Genomic DNA, 17697 nt, shown 5'->3' on the forward strand with positions numbered 1-17697 from the left:
AGCGGGTGATCCGATATCTCTAAGACATCTCATTCATGAAGGCCAGAATGTCAAATGTCAATCACTGGATCAGACTGTAGGACTGAACACTGGTTTTTCACTCTCTGGTTTCTGGGAATATCTGCACAAGTCACGTACCCACTTGATGTTAAAATGTTCTCTCTCACAAGGATAATAAAAGGCAAAGCACTTTGTTTGATGCTGAATTTATTCACACACCCAACAGCTAACTTAGAGTAAACGTCATTCCTGGCGTACTTAGTCTAGGAAAAAATATTACAAAGTTCATAGATGATTCTGTGCGTTCCTTCTGTTTTTCTTCCCTGTGCATGTGTGTTCAGTCATGTCCACTCTTTGTGACCCCATGGACTGTAGCCTGCCAGGCTCCTCTGTCCATGGGATGTCCCAGGCAAGAATTCTGGAGTGGGTTGCCATTTCTTCCTCCAGGAAATCTTCCTGACCCAGGGATCAAACCTGCATCTCCTGCATTGGCAGGTGCATTCTTTACCACTGAGCCACCAGGGAAGCCCCTGTAGTAACTTGAATAAGACTTTTGGATACCAGTGTTTAGGGGGACACAGCTAGGTAAGGATTTCAAAGCAATAGATGATGGAGGAATTGAGTATGGATCAGGACTGCTCAGGTTATTTGAGGCAAAGCTGAGTGATTAAAAATTCAGCCTTCTACTTGAGTACAAAGCTCATGGGTAGGATTTACATTTTTAAAAAATGATACAATCGAGGGAGGTTGTGATGGACTATGTCTGGGTCACACCCTCTTCTGGGTATTTTAAATACATTCTGATGGACACTTTGCAGCAGTTCATGCCCCTCCCAGCTATCTTGTTATTTTTATCTATCTATAAATAAGGAAACAGTAAGAGGACTCAATGCCCCTATATGGCATGGCCTCTGAGAAGCAGACTGAGTTTTGAAAACAAAGTTCTTACAAATTGGAAAGCCTGTGACTTGTCTTAGAGCTCACTTTGTGCAGAAATTTTTAAAAAGTCTTATGGAGTTTAGGACATTGAAGATCAGTGGTTCTCACTAGGGGAGATATTTTGCCACCCAAGGACACCTGGGCAGTGTTTGCAGGTATTTTCTGTTTGTTTGTTACAACAAGGGGGCGCTCCTGACATTCAGTGGGTAGAGACCAGGGGAGCTGCTTGACATCTCACCATGCACAGAACAGCCCCGCCACAACAAAAAACTACCCCACCGAGAATTTCAATAGTGCTGAGATTGAGAGACAATCTCAATTGAGATTGGCTTACAGTCTAGCCATTCATTGCTATAGAATAAGACAGTGGTCCTCAACGAAGCCTGATTTTGCCGCCCCCGCCCCTCAATCTGGCAAAGTCCAGAAACTTAAAAAATTGTGGGGCAATACACATCACATCAACATTACCGTTTTCGTCATAAAGTACACAGTTGAGTGGCATTAAGGGTACTCACATCACTGTTCTGACCATCACCGCCATCTAGTTCCAGAATGTCTCAGTTCACTTCAGTCGCTCAGTCATGTCCAACTCTTTGTGACCCCATGGACTGCAGCATACCAGGCCTCCCTGTCCACCACCAGCTCCTAGGGTTTATTCAAACTCATGTCCATTGAGTCAGGGATGCCATCCAGCCATCTCATCCTCTGTTGTCTACTTCTCCTTCCGCCTTCAATCTTTCCTAGCCTCAGGGTCTTTTCAAATGAGTCAGTTCTTTGCATCAGGTGGTGAAAGTATTGTAGTTTTAGCTTCAGCATAAGTTCTTCCAGTGAATATTCAGGACTGATTTCCTTTAGGATGGACTGGTTGGATCTCCTTGCAGTCCAAGGGACTCTCAAGAGACTTCTTCAACACCACAGTTCAAAAGCATCAATTCTTTGGTGCTCAGCTTTCTTTATAGGCAAACTCTCACATCCATACATGACTACTGGAAAAGCCATAGCCTTGACATCTACATCTCCCCGAAAGGAAACCCCATACCCATTCATCTACTTTGTCTCTACAGATTTGACTACTCTGGATTTTGGAGGGAGGTCACAACTGGCTATGCTGCGAACTCCTAGTGGGCAGAGACCAAGGGTGCTGTGAAACCTTCTACAGTTCACACCACAGTCCCACAACAGTCATCGCCCGGAGGCCGAAAACCCCACGGCAGATGGAGAGCGAGCGTTGTCGTCAGGATATCGCACCTCCCACGGGCCCCGGTTGGGTAGAGATCTAGGTGGGGGCGTGACTCCTCCTTTGGCAGGTGTTAAAAACCTCAGCCTTGTGGTGTTAGGTGGGCCTCCCCCCCTCTGTGTCTGGTTCCTCTCCCGGACCCCTCCCCCTCAGCCTCAGTCCCATTGTAGCTCAGCTCTGCTGGGGCCAGAGGGCCAAATGGTTCCAGAATCATGTCTCCTCCTCTCACCCTCCTACTGAGTCTTGGTGAGTCCCAGAGAGAAGATGGGGATCCCTTGATGCCTCAAAGTAAAGGCAAACTCTTGACTTTGGGGTTCACCTCGCCAGGGCTCTCTTCCAGAGCTGTGTGTATGAGCCAGGAGATCCAGGTTTGGGAAGGTGAGCCCCTCCTCTGAAGTTATAATTATTTAACTCATTTTGCACAAGGTGATGGCGAAAGAGAGATCTGCGGTTCAAAAGTCACTTCTGGGGCCTTCTCTGGTGGTGTTAAGCATGTTAAGAAACTGCGTTCCAATGCAGGGGATGTGGGTTTGACCTTGCTTGGGGGACTGAGATCCCCATGCCACAGGGCAACTAAGCCTGCACACCCTAGAGCCTGTATTCTGCAACTGAAGATGCCTGTGAGCCACAGCAAGGAGCCCCTGTGCCACAGTGAAGACCCAGTGCAGCCAGAATAAAAAATAAAGACCCCTGGGCTCACCTTTCAGTTGGGTTTCCCCTGACTCGCTCTGTCCCAGCCACGCGGGGTGTCCTGCTACTCCTCTGCCTCTAGCCCTGCGCCTGTGGTTGTTTCTGCCTGGGGGGTGAGGCTCCGGGAGGCGTTCCAGCGTTTCACGTGGCTGTCCTTCTCAGCACAGTCAACACGTTCTCACCTAGCTGACCACCGGATCTCACGGGGCCCCTCCCCCATCACAGCCACCTCCTTCCATCACCCCTATTTATATCCTTCCAAGCCAGGGGTTCTTAACCGGGTAGTTCCTCAGTTTGTCCTCAGGGTGACATTTGGCAATGTCCATGGAGACTTCTCCCACGTGGCATGGTGATAAAGAACCTGCCTGCCAATGCAGGAGACGCAGGAGATGCAGGTTCGATCCCTGGGTCAGGAAGATCCCCTGGGGAGAAGGAAATGGCAACTAACTCCAGTATTCTTGCCTGGAAAGTCCCATGGATGGAGGAGCCTGGCTCGCTACAGTCCACAGGGTCACCAAGAGTTGGCCACGGCTGAGCACACATGCTTGCTCAGCTCAGCTCATGGAGATTTCTTGGTTGTAACAGGTTAGGTGGCTGGTGGTCCAGGCACATAGAGCATAGAGGCCAGGGGTGCTGCTCAACACCAAGCTCAGGATGGTCCCTGCTCTGGGCTGACTTGTGTCCCCCTCGAATGCACATACTGAGGCCCTAACTCCCTTCCCCCCATCCCCCACCCACCACCAATGTGACTGTAATCAGAAGACAAACAGATCTGGGCATCTGATTGTAGAGAAATCGAAACCATGGCATTAAATGAAGTCAACCCAGACTTGTGTCCAGAGAAACGTTAAGTCCACCACAGAACCTCAAAACTCTGGCCCTGGAGAGCCCCCCAAACCCAGCAGTGTAAGGAGAGTCAGAGTGAGTAGGGGGAGGGGTCAGAGAAAGCCAGTGAAGTGACTTTTCCAGGAAGGAAGTGGTCATATATCATTAACAGAAGAGCAAAGATAAGGGCTGAGAGGTGTCCACTGAGAGTTCCAGGAAACTGATTATGTTACAAAAACAGCTTCAGAGGAAGTGAGGGGTGAGAACCAGCTTCTAGTGGTTGAGGACTCAGCCTGAAGTGGTAGAGTATAGCCTTGCCCAGGTGGGTGATGTCTCAGGACAATCGGTCACCCCATCCACAGACCAGGAAGAGTGGAAGGGGGTGGACCTTCTCCAAAAGAGCATATCCATGCTCTGAAGATTTTGTTCCTGTTCCTGACTCAGGGTGAGAAAACTCTGGTACTGGTGGTGATATAATAACTGTGGAGCACTGATAAATTCCTAGAATGAGGACTTCCCTAGTGGTCTGGTGGTTAAGGCATCGCCTTCTAAAGCCGGGGGTGTGGGTTCGGTCCCTGATCAGGGAGGTAACATCCCACATGCCTTGGGGCCAAACAATCCAAGACACAAGACAGAAGCAATATGGTAACAAATTGAATAAAGACTTTAAAATGGTCCACATTAAAATTTTTTTGTTTTAAATCTGTAGAATGATGTCATGAGCTCGTGTATCACTGAGAAGGAGTTATCGACCCCACCTTTTGGCCAATGGAAGGTGAAAACAGAAAGGACAGAGTTTGCCTCCGGAACACAGATGTTAATGGAGCTCAAATTCCATCCTTTCTCCCTGCCTCCTGATTCTGCAGTGCGCCTGTTTTACGAAATGGGATGAAGAAAGGCAGGAAAGGCAAGCTGGAGATCCTGTCTTATTGTTGTAATTTGGAAAATGAAATAAACTGGGGGCAAACAAAGAAGGAAGAGAGGCTGAGCTGAGGGAGGAGAATGAGATGCCCTCTCAGTCTTCAAAGCTCACCTTTCCCCATCTCCATGAGACCAGCATCAACCAGCAGGAACGGATCTCCAAGCATGTGGGCGCCTTGAGAAGTGAAGATGGATTAGACTGGTCCTGGGCTGGAGTTATGAATGTGCCTCCTTAAAAATATAGATTTCTTTGGGATCGTTCATTTGCTACATCGTGTGTGAATCTGTGACCCCACGGACTGTAGCACACCAGGCTCCTCTGCCTCCACTATCTCCTGGAGCTTGCTCAAACTCATGTCCACTGAGTCAGTGATGCCATCCAACCGTCTCATTCTCTGCTGCCCCCTTCTCCTTTTGCCCTCAATCTTTCCCAGCATCAGGGTCTTTTCCAATGAGTCGGCTCTTGGCATCAGGCAGCCAAAGTATTGGAGCTTTAGCTTCAGCCTCAGTCCTTCCAATGAATATTTGGGATTGAATTCCTTTAGGATTGATTGGTTTGATCCTAAACTCCTTGCCATCCAAGTGATTTTCAAGCGTCTTCTCCAAAATCACAATTAGACAGCATCAGTTCTTCAGTGCTCAGCCTTCTTTATGGTCCAACATAAAGATATATTATATTTATATATGGTAAAAATATATATAATTCAGCCATGAGAAAGAAGGGAATCTTGCCATTTTTGACAACAGGGATGGACCTTGACAGCATTATGCTAAGTGAAATAAGTCAGAGAAAGACAAATACTGTGTGATATCCCTTAAAGGTGGAATCTAAAAACAAAGCCAAGCCCGTAGAGACAGAGGGCAGAATGGTGGTTCCTAAAGACTGGTGGGAGGAGGAAACGGAGAGATGGCATTTAATGGAACAAACCAGTAGATGAATAAGTCCTGGAGCCCTAATGATCAGTGTGGAAATGATACACCACAGTGTCACGTGATAATCCTCAAACTTGCTAACAGACCATATCTTAATCATTCCAGCCACAAAAAAGAAATGTTGATAATGTGATGCGAGAGAGGTGTTAGCTAACACTATAATGGCAATCCTTTCACAATAGATTAATGTATCAGATCAACAGATTGCACGCCCTAAACCTACAGAGAGTTCTATGTCAAAAATATTTCAATTAAAAATTAAAAAACACTTTTCAGTTTGGGACGACAAAGGCTCTCTGGAGTCTGTTGATGTTGCCCCAAATGTATCCTTTTCTTATCACACCTGTCATGGTTCATTTACAATAGCAATGGGTGGGAATTGGCTACTGGCTTGTTGCTTCTCTAGCTCTTTAATGTCTTTTCTGTACTGGTGGTTAAATATTTTGAATGACATCTGCAGAGACAGCAAAGAAGAAAGAGGGATAAACAGCTAGGATGTGGAAGCAACCTAGATGTCTGTCGACAGATGAATGGATAGTGACGTTGTGGTACATATATACAAAGGAATACTACTCAGCCATAAAAAGGAATGAATCTGAGTCAGTTCTTGTGAGATGGATGAACCTAGAGCCTGTTATACAGAGAAATAAGTCAGAAAGAGACAAATTTCATGCAGTAAAGCATATACATATGGAATCTAGAAAAAATGGTACAGACAAACCTATTTGCAGGGCAGGAATAGAGACACAGACACAGACAATGGACATGTGAACACAGCAGGGGAAGAGAGGGTGGGACAAGTTAAGAGAGCAGCATCGAAACATGACTACCATGTGTATAAGAGACCCCCAGTCATAATTTGCTGTTTGATGCAAGGAGCTCAACACGGGGCTCTGTGACTACCTAGAGGAGTGGGCGGTGGGATCGAGGTTCAAAAAGGAGGGGACATATGGATACCTATGGCTGATTCATGCTGATGTATGGCAGAGACTATCACAACATTGTAAAGCAATTATCTTCCAGTTAAAATTAAATACATTTATAAAAAGAAGTAAGGATAAAGACAAAAGGAAGAAGGAAATATTCCCATGGCCGTGATGTTAAAGGTGTTTTCAGGAAAGATGGGGGTGGTTGAAAATTTGGCTTGCAGGAAGGAAGCACAAGAGTCCTTCGAACCTGGAGGAGACAATGGGATTGGTCTTCAGGAGAAACGTGCCGCTTGCATCTCCCTCCGCCCAGCTGCACGCAGTCCTCCCTTAGTTCTCTGCAGTGACTCCCTTCCTCCATGGGTTCCACACGGAGCTCCCACAGCCCAAGGTCGGGGCCACTTTCAGCTCCACCTGTGGCTTCTGGGCCTCTTGGTCATGAATTCAGAGCTCTCTGTGCTCAGAGCTGTCTCCTGCACCCCCGACGTGAAGCCCCATGGGTTCTCTCTCTAGACTTCCTCCTGTGAAGCCAGTCTTCAAGCAGAAGCCCCATGAGGGCCATCAGGACCAGGACAGCCAGGCCAAGCCGGATGAGATTCTGGACCGTGTGATTCCAGAGGAAATGGTCTGGGTCAGAAGAACAGAGCGATTGCTCACGGGGAGCTACCAAGACCACCTCACCCAATGTCTCTCCCCTTTCCTTCGAGGGCTAACAGGCCCTGCTGCCGGCTTACCTTTCTGCAACTGGGTCGCTGTGGTTACCTCGTAGGAGTCCCAGTAGTCTGCAGAGGATAAGGAAGTGAAGAAGTGAGGAAAAGAGATGGTGTGAGGGACTTCCCTGGTGGTCCAGTAGCTAAGACTCTGTGCTCCCAGTGCAGGGGGCCTGGGTGTGATCCCTGATAGGGGAACCAGATCTCGCCTGCCCCAACTAAGAGTCCCCTGATGCCGGGAAAGGTTGAGGGCAGAAAGAGAAGGGGACACCAGAGGATGAGATGACTGGATGGCTTCACCAACTCCATGGACACGATCTGAGCAAACTCCGGGAGATGGTGAAGGACAGGGAAGCCTTGTGTGCTGCAGTCCATGGGGTTGCAGTCAGGTTGGACCTGACTGAGCGACTGAACAATGACTTTGACTCTAGGTTATGAGCACCATACCAGCAAGGGTCTTGCTGACAGAACTGCAGTTGATGGCTTGCTCTGTGCACTCAAGGGATATTGTGAACGAACGCCCGCTTTTTAGTGTGATTGGGAGGCTTTGAGTCCTTGCCCCGAGTTTAGAAGTATCTGTTACTCACCAGAAGAGGTGTGCTCAGTGGGCTCGAAGGTGGTGTCCCCGGCGTCTCCTGGCCGTGGAGACGAGGAAATCAAGGGGTCTGGTCTTCCCAGCTGTTTCCTCTCCCTTCCCCACTCCTCCATCCGCCATCTCCCTGGCGATGCTTTCGCTAGTACCTGGACCTCTGGGAATCGATGTGGATGAGGGCACTGGTGCAAAGCACCCTCTCTGCGTCTCCCCACCTGCCTCTTTGCTGCCATCCTCATCTCTGCTTGCTGGTCACTTAGAGATCCAGAAAGGACATGGGGGAACATTGAGGGGGAGGTCCTCACCTTTGACCAGGAGCTTCACAGGCTTGCTGGGGAAAGACCACGCGTGGTTGTTGTAGGAGCCGAAGCATCTGTATGTCCCTCTGTGTGCTGGGGTCACAGGGCCCAGGTGGAACTCTGCCCGCAGGTTCCCGTATCTGAGCTGGGGGCGGCTGGATCGTCCCCCCTTGAGCAGGAAGAACGTGCTTGTAGCTGTCTCCAGCTGGCAACGGAAGGTCACATTCTCTCCTGAGGTCACCTCAGACCTGGGTTCAACTGAGAGCGTGGGTGTGTCATACAGTCCTGTGAGAGAAGGTGGCTAGTAGGGTAAGAGCATCCATTTTTTTTTTGGCCACGCACCATGCGGGATCAGAGTTCTCCCACCAGGGATCGAACCCGAAACCTTTCCACTTGAAGGGTGGAGTCTTCACCAGTGGATCACCAGGGAAGTCCCGGTACAGAGCATCTGTATCCTGTTTCCTGCATCTCTGAGCATCCCTCTAGTCCTTAGGGCCAGGATATCACTGCTCAGAATCTCGGTCTCTTCTTCTATTTCCTAGATTTGTCTTGGTCATGGATACACCCTCCCTGAATTCTCCCTTCAAGACTGAGACAGTCCCTCCCCCAGCTGCCAGGAGAGTTAAGAGGAATCTCTTTCTGGGAATTTCCCTGCATCACTGGTCCTCAGTGTTTGGTCCTTGGGACCAGCCATGTCAACATCCTGGGGAAACTTGTTAGAAATGCACATTTCCAGGCTCTACCCCTGAACTATTACATCAGAAACCTGGGGGAGGGGCAGCCACCTGTGTTTTAAAGCCTTTTTGTTGGGGCTTCCCTGGTGGTCCAGCGGTTGAGACTCCGCCTTCCAGTGAAGGGCGTGCAGGTTTGATCCCTGGCCGGGGAGCTAAATCCCACACGCCTCGTGGTGGCCAAAATTCCGTAACATAAAACAGAAGCAGTATTTTAACACATTCAGAAAAGACTCCAAGAATCGTCCACATAAAAAAGAAAAAATCTTTAAAACCTCATTGCTGCTTTTAGTTGTAGTAAAATATACATAAATTTACCACCTTAACTATTTTTAATTGTATAGTCCTGTGATATTAAATACATCCACACTGTTGTACAACCATCATCACCATTAATCTCCAGAATGCTTTTCATCTTGCAAAACTGAAACTCTATATGTTAAACATTAACTTTTCATTTCCCCCTTTCCCCTGGCAACCACCATTCTACTTTATGCCTTTGAATTTGACTATTTTAAGTACCCCAAAGAAGTGGAATGTACATTTATTGATCCTTTGATAATGGGCCTATTTCACTCAATAAAACATCCTCAAGTTACCGAGTCTCAGGATTTCCTTCCTTTTTAAGGCTGAATAATATTCAGTTGTATGAATAGACCACATTTTCTTCATCCACTCACTCACTGGTAGGCAAAGTTGTTTCTACCTTTTGTCTGTTGTGAATACTGCTTCCATGAATGTGGGTTTACTAAAGTCATCTGTGCTTCTGCAAGTCCCCAGGTGACTCTGATATTGACTTAAACTTGAGACCCACAGCCCTCAGTGGAAGGGAACTGCCTGGCCCAAGATTACCAGGCCACCTCCACCCCATCGACCTTGCTTTTTCCACACCACCATTCCACCCTCACGTGCTGTCTCACTGATTTGAATTTCCTGACTTTGACTCATAGTCTGTCTTCTGCTGGAACCCAAGAACCACAAAAGCAAGACTATTTGTCTGGAATCTCCCTAGGAGTGGTTCTCACACAATCCCTGCCTGATAGGAATACAGAGCTTCTAGTCTCATTTCAAGCCTATGCTGAAAGGTCAGCCAGGTCCAGAGATCCACATTTGCTCGGTTGAAGTCTCTGTCCTTAAATATTTTTATTTAAAAAATATTTTTGGCCATACCACACGGCATGCGGGATCTTAGTCCCCTGGCCAGGGATGGAACTCTCATCGCCTCCATTGGAAACATGGAGTCTTAACCACTGCACTGACCACCAGGGAAGTCCCTGAGGTCTCCCATGGAGCTGCCCTGCTGTCCAACTGCCCCTTCTGTGAGCAGTGAGGGCCTGTGCCGCTCACTCACCACAGGTGCTGTTTTTAAGGACACTCCACGGTGATTCCCTCTGGGCACAAACATCCGTCTTAGAGTCTCTTTTCCGAAGAACCTAAGACCAATCTGCTTCTAGGACATAGAGACAATTCTCTAAAGATAACCCCATAGGCATTAACCAACCCCCTGCGTTGCCCCCAAGACAAACTAATATCTGCGTGAGGCTTGGGAGAGACAGAGGGAGATGAGCAAGTGAGGACGTTCTGGAGGACTCAGGTTGACGAGATGATCCTATAGCTGCACCATGGGACAGATACCTGTAACCACCAGCTCCAGAGGGTCGCTGAGCTCTGACCAGAGCTCCCCACTTCGGTAGGAGCACCTGTATTGCCCTGCAGTGTGCGAAGTCATGGCCGGGATGGGGAACTTCACCAAGTTCATCACTGGGGGTGACTTCGGTCTCTCCAAGGCAGAAAGGCCCCCCTCAAAGTGCAGTTGGTACTCCACGGCCTCACCAGCTCCCCGACACCCGATGACAGCTGGTCTTCCCTTTGGGATCATGAAACTGGGTCTGACCCAGATGGCAGGTTTCGAGAGCATCTCTGGAAGGGAATCAGAGGCGGGAGTCCCTGAGAAAGGCCCCCGCCCAGCCTCCCGCCCACCCAACTGCTGGCTGTGAGCCTTCCTAGCCAGTCTGGGTCCCTGGCCTTTCCTCCAGCCATTCTCAAGCAGACACAGCGGCTGAATCTGACTTGGGGGCTTTGAAGGAAGGACTTACGCTTCTGGGTGGTGGTCCTCTGGCTCAGACCCAGCCCTGGAAGACAGGACCAATGAGATATGTTGCCCCATCTGTGCTAGACCCCTCAATTCCATCTCTCTTCCATGCGAGAACTCACCAAGGATGAGAAGGACAGCAAGGATGGAAGGCATCGCTCAGATTCTGCCCGGTGAATGTGGACAGCTGGGTGGAGACGGAGCCCTGCAGGCCAGGGGGATGCGCAGGATGTGGTAAGTGAAGCCCAGGAGCAGTTGCCCAGGGGCTTTCACACTGACTTGTTTACTGATGATTCAAAGGTCTCCCTCCACCTCTGGCCACTGGCAGTAAGGAAAACATGCAGTTCCCATGATGCATCTGAGTGTATCTGTGGTTTCTAACCAGAGCCTCTGACCATGGTCTGGTCCCCGGCTGAAACTCATTTCTAGGTCAACTGGTAAATTTTGAAATGGGGACATTATGCCCAGGGCATAGGGCAGAGTACAGAGCAAAACCCTTAAAGTCATTTTAAAAATATATACTTGACTTTGGCTCCTCTGCGTCCAACATTCATGTGCGGGGATGTTAATTGATTTCATCAGAATGCAATGATAGGGGGACTTCTCTGGTGGCTCAGCGGTTGGGACATCACCTTCTGACGTGGAGGGTGTAGGTTCCATCCCTGGTCAGGGAGCTAAGATCCATGCCACATGGCCAAAAAGCCAAAACAGAGAACAGAAGCAATATTGTAACAAAGACTAAATAAAAAATTAGCCTTTCAATAAAGACTAAAATAAAATAAAATAAAATGATAAAACTGTCTCCTTCAGATTTATTACAATGTTTTAATAAAATACTGTTTTTAAGCAAAAATAGATTTCTTACATAATAATATTCCTTTAGTCTGCTATAAAGCAGAATATTAAAATATTAAGTACATTAACATATTTTAAACAAAAAATGTGTCTGTTCTTTTTTAAAGGGTCTAAATAATTTTTAAATAAATAAATTATTTAATTGAAGTATAGTGGATGTGCAATATTCTATTAGTTTCAGGCATATAGCAGTGATTATAGTCCATAGTAATTTATTACAAGATAATGACTGTGGTTCCCTGTGCGATATAGTCTATTCTTCTTGCTTATCTGTTTTCTCCATGTTAGTTTGTATCTCTTACTCCCATATCCCTAGTGTGTGCCTACCCACTTTCCTCTCCCGCTTGGTAACCATGAGTTTATTTTCCATTATCTGTGAGTCTGCTCCTGTTTTGCCTATACATTTATTTATATTATTTTCTAGTCTACATGTAAGTGATGTCATACAGCGCTTGTCTTTCTCTGTCTGTTGGATCTTACTAAGCATAATGCCCTCAAGGTCCATCTATGCTGCTGCACAAGGTAGAATTTCATTCCTTTTTATGGCTGAGTACTACTCCATCGTATATGTATATAGCTCATCTTCTTAATCCAATCATCTGTAGATGGGCACTTGGACTGCTTCTATGTCCTGGCTGTTGTGAGTAGTGTGGCTATGAACATTGGGATGCATGTATCATTCTGTTTCTTTTGCATTTATTTCTGGCCTAATTTTTAATATTTCTTTCCTTCTAACCCTGGGGTTCGTCATTTCTTCCTTTTCTAGTTGCTTTAGGTGTAGAGTTCGGTTATTTATTTGACTTTTTTCTTGTTTTTTGAGGTAAGCCTGTATCGCTATGAACCTTCCCCTTAGCACTGCTTTTATAAGGTCCCATAGGTTTTGGGTTGTTGTGTTTTCATTCGTTTCTATGCATATTTTGATTTCTTCTGTGATTTGTTGGTTACTCAGAAGCATGTTGTGTAGCCTCCATATGTTGGAATTTTTAATAGTTTTTTTTTTTCTGTAATTGACATCTAATCTTACTGCATTGTGGTCAGAAAAGATGCTTGGAATGATTTCAATATTTTTGAATTTACCAAGGCTAGATTTATGGCCCAGGATGTGATCTATCCTGGAGAAGGTTCTGTGTGCACTTGAGAAAAAGGTGAAATTCATTGTTTTGGGGTGAAATGTCCTATAGGTATCAATTAGGTCTAATTAGTCCATTGTATCATTTGAAGTTTGTGTTTCCTTGTTAATTTTCTGTTCAGTTGATCTAGTCATAGGTGTGAGTGGGGTATTAAAGTCTCCCACTATTATTGTGTTATTGTTAATTTCCCCTTGCATACTTGTTAGCATTTGCCTTACATATTGTGGTTCTCCTATGTTGGGTGCATATATATTTACATAATTGTTAAATCTTCTTGGATTGATCCTTTGATCATTATGTAGTGTCCTTCTTTGTCTCTTTTCACAGCCTTTATTTTAAAGTCTACTTTATCTGATATGAGTATTGCTACTCCTGCTTTATTTTGGTCTCCGTTTGCATGAAATATCTTTTTCCAGGCCTTTACATTCAGTCTGTATGTGTCCCTTGTTTGAGGTGGGTCTCTTGTAGACAGCATATATAGGGGTATTGCTTTTGTATCCATTTAGCCAGTCTTTTGTCTTTTGGTTGGGGCATACAACCCATTTACATTTAAGGTAATTACTGATAAGTATGGTCCTGTTGCCATTTGTTTAGTTGCTTTGGGTTCACGTTCATACAACCTTTCTGTGTTTCCTGTCTAGAGAAGATCCTTTAGTCTTTGTTGAAGAGCTGGTTTGGTGGTGCTGAATTCTCTCAGCTTTTGCTTGTCTGTAAAGCTTTTGAATTCTCCTTCATATTTGAATGAGATCCTTGCTGGGTACAGTAACCTGGGTTGTAGGTTATTCTCTTTCATCACTTTAAGTATGTCCTGCCATTCCCTTCTGGCCTGAAGAGTTTCTCTTGAAAGACCAGATGTTATCCTTATAGGAATCCCCTTGTGTGTTATATGTTGTTTTTCCCTTGATGGTTTTAATATTTGTTCTTTGTGTTTGATCTTTGTTAATTTGATTAATATGTGTCTTGGGGTGTTTCACCTTGGGTTTATCCTGTTTGGGGATTCTCTGGGTTTCTTGGACTTGGGTGACTATTTCCTTCCCCATTTCAGGGAAGTTTCAACTATTATCTCCTCAAATATTTTCTCACGGCCTTTCTTTTTGTCTTCTTCTTCTGGGACTCCTATGATTCAAATATTGGGGCATTTAACATTGTCCCAGAGGTCTCTGAGGGACATTTCTTTTTAATTCTTCCAATTCTCATTTCTTTTAATTCTTTTTTCTTTTTTCCTCTCTGCTTCATTTATTTCTATCTTCTACCTCACTTATCCTATCTTCTGCCTTTGTTATTCTACTGTTGGTTCCCTCCAGAGTGTTTTTGATCTCATTTATTGCATTATTCATTATTGATTGACTCTTTTTTATTTCTTCTAGGTCCTTGTTAAATCTTTCTTGCATCTTCTCGATCCTTGTCTCCAGGCTATTTATCTGTGACTCCAATTTGCTTTCAAGATTTTGGATCATTTTCACTATCATTATTCAGAATTCTTTTTTAGGTAGACTCCCTCTCTCCTCCTCTTTTGTTTGGTTTGGTGGGCATTTATCATGTTCCTTTACCTGCTGGGTATTTCTCTGCCTTTTCATCTTGTTTATATTGCTGTGTTTGGGGCAGCATTTCCTTATTCTGGCAGTTTGTGGTTCCTCTTTATTGTGGAGGTTCCTCCCTGTGGGTGGGGTTGGACAAGTGGCTGGTCAAGGTTTCCTGGTTAGGGGAGCTTGCGTCAGTGTTCTGGTGAGTGGAGCTGGACTTCTTCTCTCTGGAGTGCAATGAAGTGTCTAGTAGTGAGTTTTGAGATGTCAGTGGGTTTGATGTGACTTTGAGCAGCCTGTATATTGAAGCTCAGGGCTATGTCCCTGCATTGCTGGAGAACTTGCATGGTATGTCTTGCTCTGGAACTTGTTGGCTCTTGGGTGTTGCTTGGTTTCAGGGTAGGCATTGAGGCTTTTGGATGAGCTCTTATTGATTAATGTTCCCTGGAGTCAGGAGTTCTCTGGTGTTCTCAGGTTTTGGACTTAAGCCTCCTGCCTCTGGTTTTCAGTCTTATTCTTACAGTAGCCACAAGACTTCTCCATCCACACAGCACTGATGATAAAACACCTAGGTTAATGGTGAAAAGATTCTCCACAGTGAGGGACACCCAGAGAGGTTCACAGAGTTACATGGAGAAGAGAAGAGGCAGGAGGGAGATAGAGGTGGCCAGAAGAAGAAGAGGGGAAATCAAAAGGGGGGAGAACAATCTAGCTAGTAATCAATTCCTTATGTGCTCCCCACAGTCTGGACCCCTCAGAGAGGTTCATGGAGTTACATAGAGAAGAGAAGAGGGAGGAAGGAGAGAGAGGTGAGCAGGAGAAGAAAGGGGGGAATCAAAAGGAGAGAGATAGATCTAGGCCGTATTCTGCTCCCTAAGTGTTCTCCACAGCCTGGAACACACAAAGAGATTCACAGAGTTGGGTAGAGAAGAGAAGGGGGAGGGAGGAGACAGAGGTGACCTAGGGGAGAAAAAGGAGAGTCAAAAGGGCGAGAGAGTAATCAAGCCAGTAATCAAGCCAGCAGTACCCACTGCTAAGTAAAAATGGGTACTGAAGATTAAATTCTTAAAGGTACAAAATTGATAACAAATACCAAAAAGCAAAGATTAAAAATCTAGAGTAGAGGTTAGACTCTCAAAAATACACTATTAAAAAAAAACCCAAAATCACAAAAATTATAACAAAATATCTATGAAGTTTGCTTTAAAAATAGTTTTTTTTTGGCAAGATAATAGTAGATTATAAAAATGAAAATTAAAGGATTAATAGAGAACTTAAAAATAAAAAAAATTTTTTTTAATTTAAAAATGATAATAGTAAAAATATATCTAGGAATATGTATATATGTCTGGAGCTGTTGCAGGCAGTGTGGGGTCAGTTCAGTGTCAGATAGTTCCTTGTTGCAGCTTATACTTCTCAAGGTCTATAGGCCCCTTCCAGTGTAGTCGGTGCTAACTACAGGGCTTCAGTCTGTTGCACCTGTCACTTCCAAAGCTGCTCCCTCTGTTCATTTTGGCTTCTTCTGTTTGCAGGTCTCTTCAGTGTCTAATTTCCACTCTGACACAAGGGAGCAAAGGTGGTCACTCTTTTAGGCTCACTTGCTCAGTCGTGCTGTGGGGAGGGAGGGGCACTGCAAACAAACATCACTGGCGTGTGGGGGGTGCGTGCAGTGTCTCGGCCACACTGGGTTTGCCCTGCTCATGGCGTGTGTGCTTTCCTGGTCTACACTGCTCAGGCCCCAGGTTCCTCTGCTGGGGAACTATCTGAGGCGGGCCCTGGGTTGCGTGCACTTCCCAGGTCTAAGCCGCTCAGGTTCAGGTTCTCGGGTACTCCACAAAGGCGCAGACTTGGTTGGGTCTGCGTTTTGTGCCCTTCCCAGGTCCAATCAGCTCAGGCGACCAGGTGTTTGGAGAATGCACTCTCCCCAGGTGGGGGCTGCGTCTTATCACCACCCCGGTCCCAGCCGCTTGGTTTTCTGGGAGTGCAGTGGGCACGCCTTCTCAGATGTGCTGCCTGTCTCCTCTGGGGAGCTGATCTCTGGCTGCGACCCTTCTGGCAGATGCCAACCGTCCAGAATCCCAGGTCTTGGTTAGCAACTGGGAGCCTGCTCGCAGTTTGGCAGAGGATGCCGTCTCTGGGAGATTGCCCCTCTCTGGCTCTGGCTGCCCCCCACCTGCCTCCCTGCCTCCAGTGGGGAATGGGCCAGTCCACAGCCAGTAGCTCCCCTCTGGTATTCGCTCAGTCCTTTGTTCTGAGAATGGGCCCAGCAGTGCCCTAGGTTAGGGCTTTTCAGGGGATAGTTCTCTCTCTCTCTTTTTTCTCTCTCTCTCTCTCTCTCTGGCTATCCCACACTTTGGGTTGCTATCTCACATTAGCTCCCTCAGATTGCCCTCTGGGCATTCAGGCCCAGTCCTTACCCTAAGCAACACAGCCCGTGCCTCCCTGTCCAGCCCCCTCTTGCTGGTGGCAGACGCGAGTGTCTGGGCTACTTCTCTGCTGGGAATTGCGTTAGGCACATAATCACTGCAGATGGTGATTGCAGCCATGAAATTAAAAGATGCTTACTCCTTGGAAGGAAAGTTACAACCAACCTAGATAGCATATTAAAAAGCAGAGACACTACTTTGCCAACAAAGGTTCGTCTAGTCAAGGCTATGGTTTTCCCAGTGATCATGTATGGATGTGAGAGTTGGACTATAAAGAAAGCTGAGCACCGAAGAATTGATGCTTTTGAACTGTGGTGTTGGAGAAGACTCTTGAGAGTCCCTTGGACTGCAAGGAGATCCAACCAGTCCATCCTAGAGGAGATCAGTCCTGGGTGTTCATTGGAAGGACTGATGTTGAAGCGGAAACTCCAATACTTTGGCCACCTGATGCAAAGAGCTGACTCATTGGAAAAGACCCTGATTCTGGGAAAGATTGAAGGCAGGAGGAGAAGGGGATGACAGAGGATGCAATGGTTGGATGGCATCATCAACTCTACGGACATGGGTTTGGGTGGACTCTGGGAGTTGGTGATGGACAGGGAGGCCTGGAGTGCTGCGATTCATGGGGTCGCAAAGAGTCGGACATGACTGAGCGACTGGACTGAACTGAACTGACATAATCTGTGAGTTTTATTTATTTATTTATTTATTTTGTCCTCCTGGTTATGTTGCCCTCTGAGATTCCAAAACTCCCCACAGACCCTATGGTGAGAGGGTTTCCTGGTGTTTGGAAACTTCTCCTCTTTTAAGACTCCCTTCCTAGGATGGGTCTCTGTCCCTAACTCTTTTGTCTCTCTCTTTGTCTTTT

The 17697-nt window shown here is 46.4% G+C and overlaps 1 protein-coding gene across 3 annotated transcripts; it reads right to left on the minus strand.

The window, feature by feature from the left end:
• Positions 1–16: 16 nt before the first annotated feature.
• LOC133054897 (natural cytotoxicity triggering receptor 1) lies at positions 17–11189 on the minus strand. 3 transcript variants are annotated; one of them, XM_061140300.1, is made up of 8 exons: positions 11018–11189; positions 10900–10935; positions 10439–10723; positions 8079–8357; positions 7769–7816; positions 7206–7253; positions 4725–7098; positions 20–3288 (listed from the first exon to the last, which is right to left on the minus strand). In XM_061140300.1, exons 1-7 carry the CDS (start codon positions 11049–11051, stop codon positions 6932–6934), a joined length of 897 nt encoding a protein of 298 aa, XP_060996283.1. In that variant the 5' UTR covers positions 11052–11189; the 3' UTR covers positions 20–3288; positions 4725–6931. The 3 variants fall into 3 exon arrangements, with proteins under 3 accessions (XP_060996284.1, XP_060996283.1, XP_060996282.1); XM_061140301.1 differs by lacking the exon at positions 7769–7816 and having other exon boundaries at positions 17–3288; XM_061140299.1 differs by lacking the exon at positions 20–3288 and having other exon boundaries at positions 3349–7098; positions 7769–7930.
• Between the last annotated feature and the right edge of the window lie 6508 nt (positions 11190–17697).

Source organism: Dama dama, chromosome 4 (assembly GCF_033118175.1).
Source record: "Dama dama isolate Ldn47 chromosome 4, ASM3311817v1, whole genome shotgun sequence".
NCBI lineage: Eukaryota > Metazoa > Chordata > Mammalia > Artiodactyla > Cervidae > Dama > Dama dama.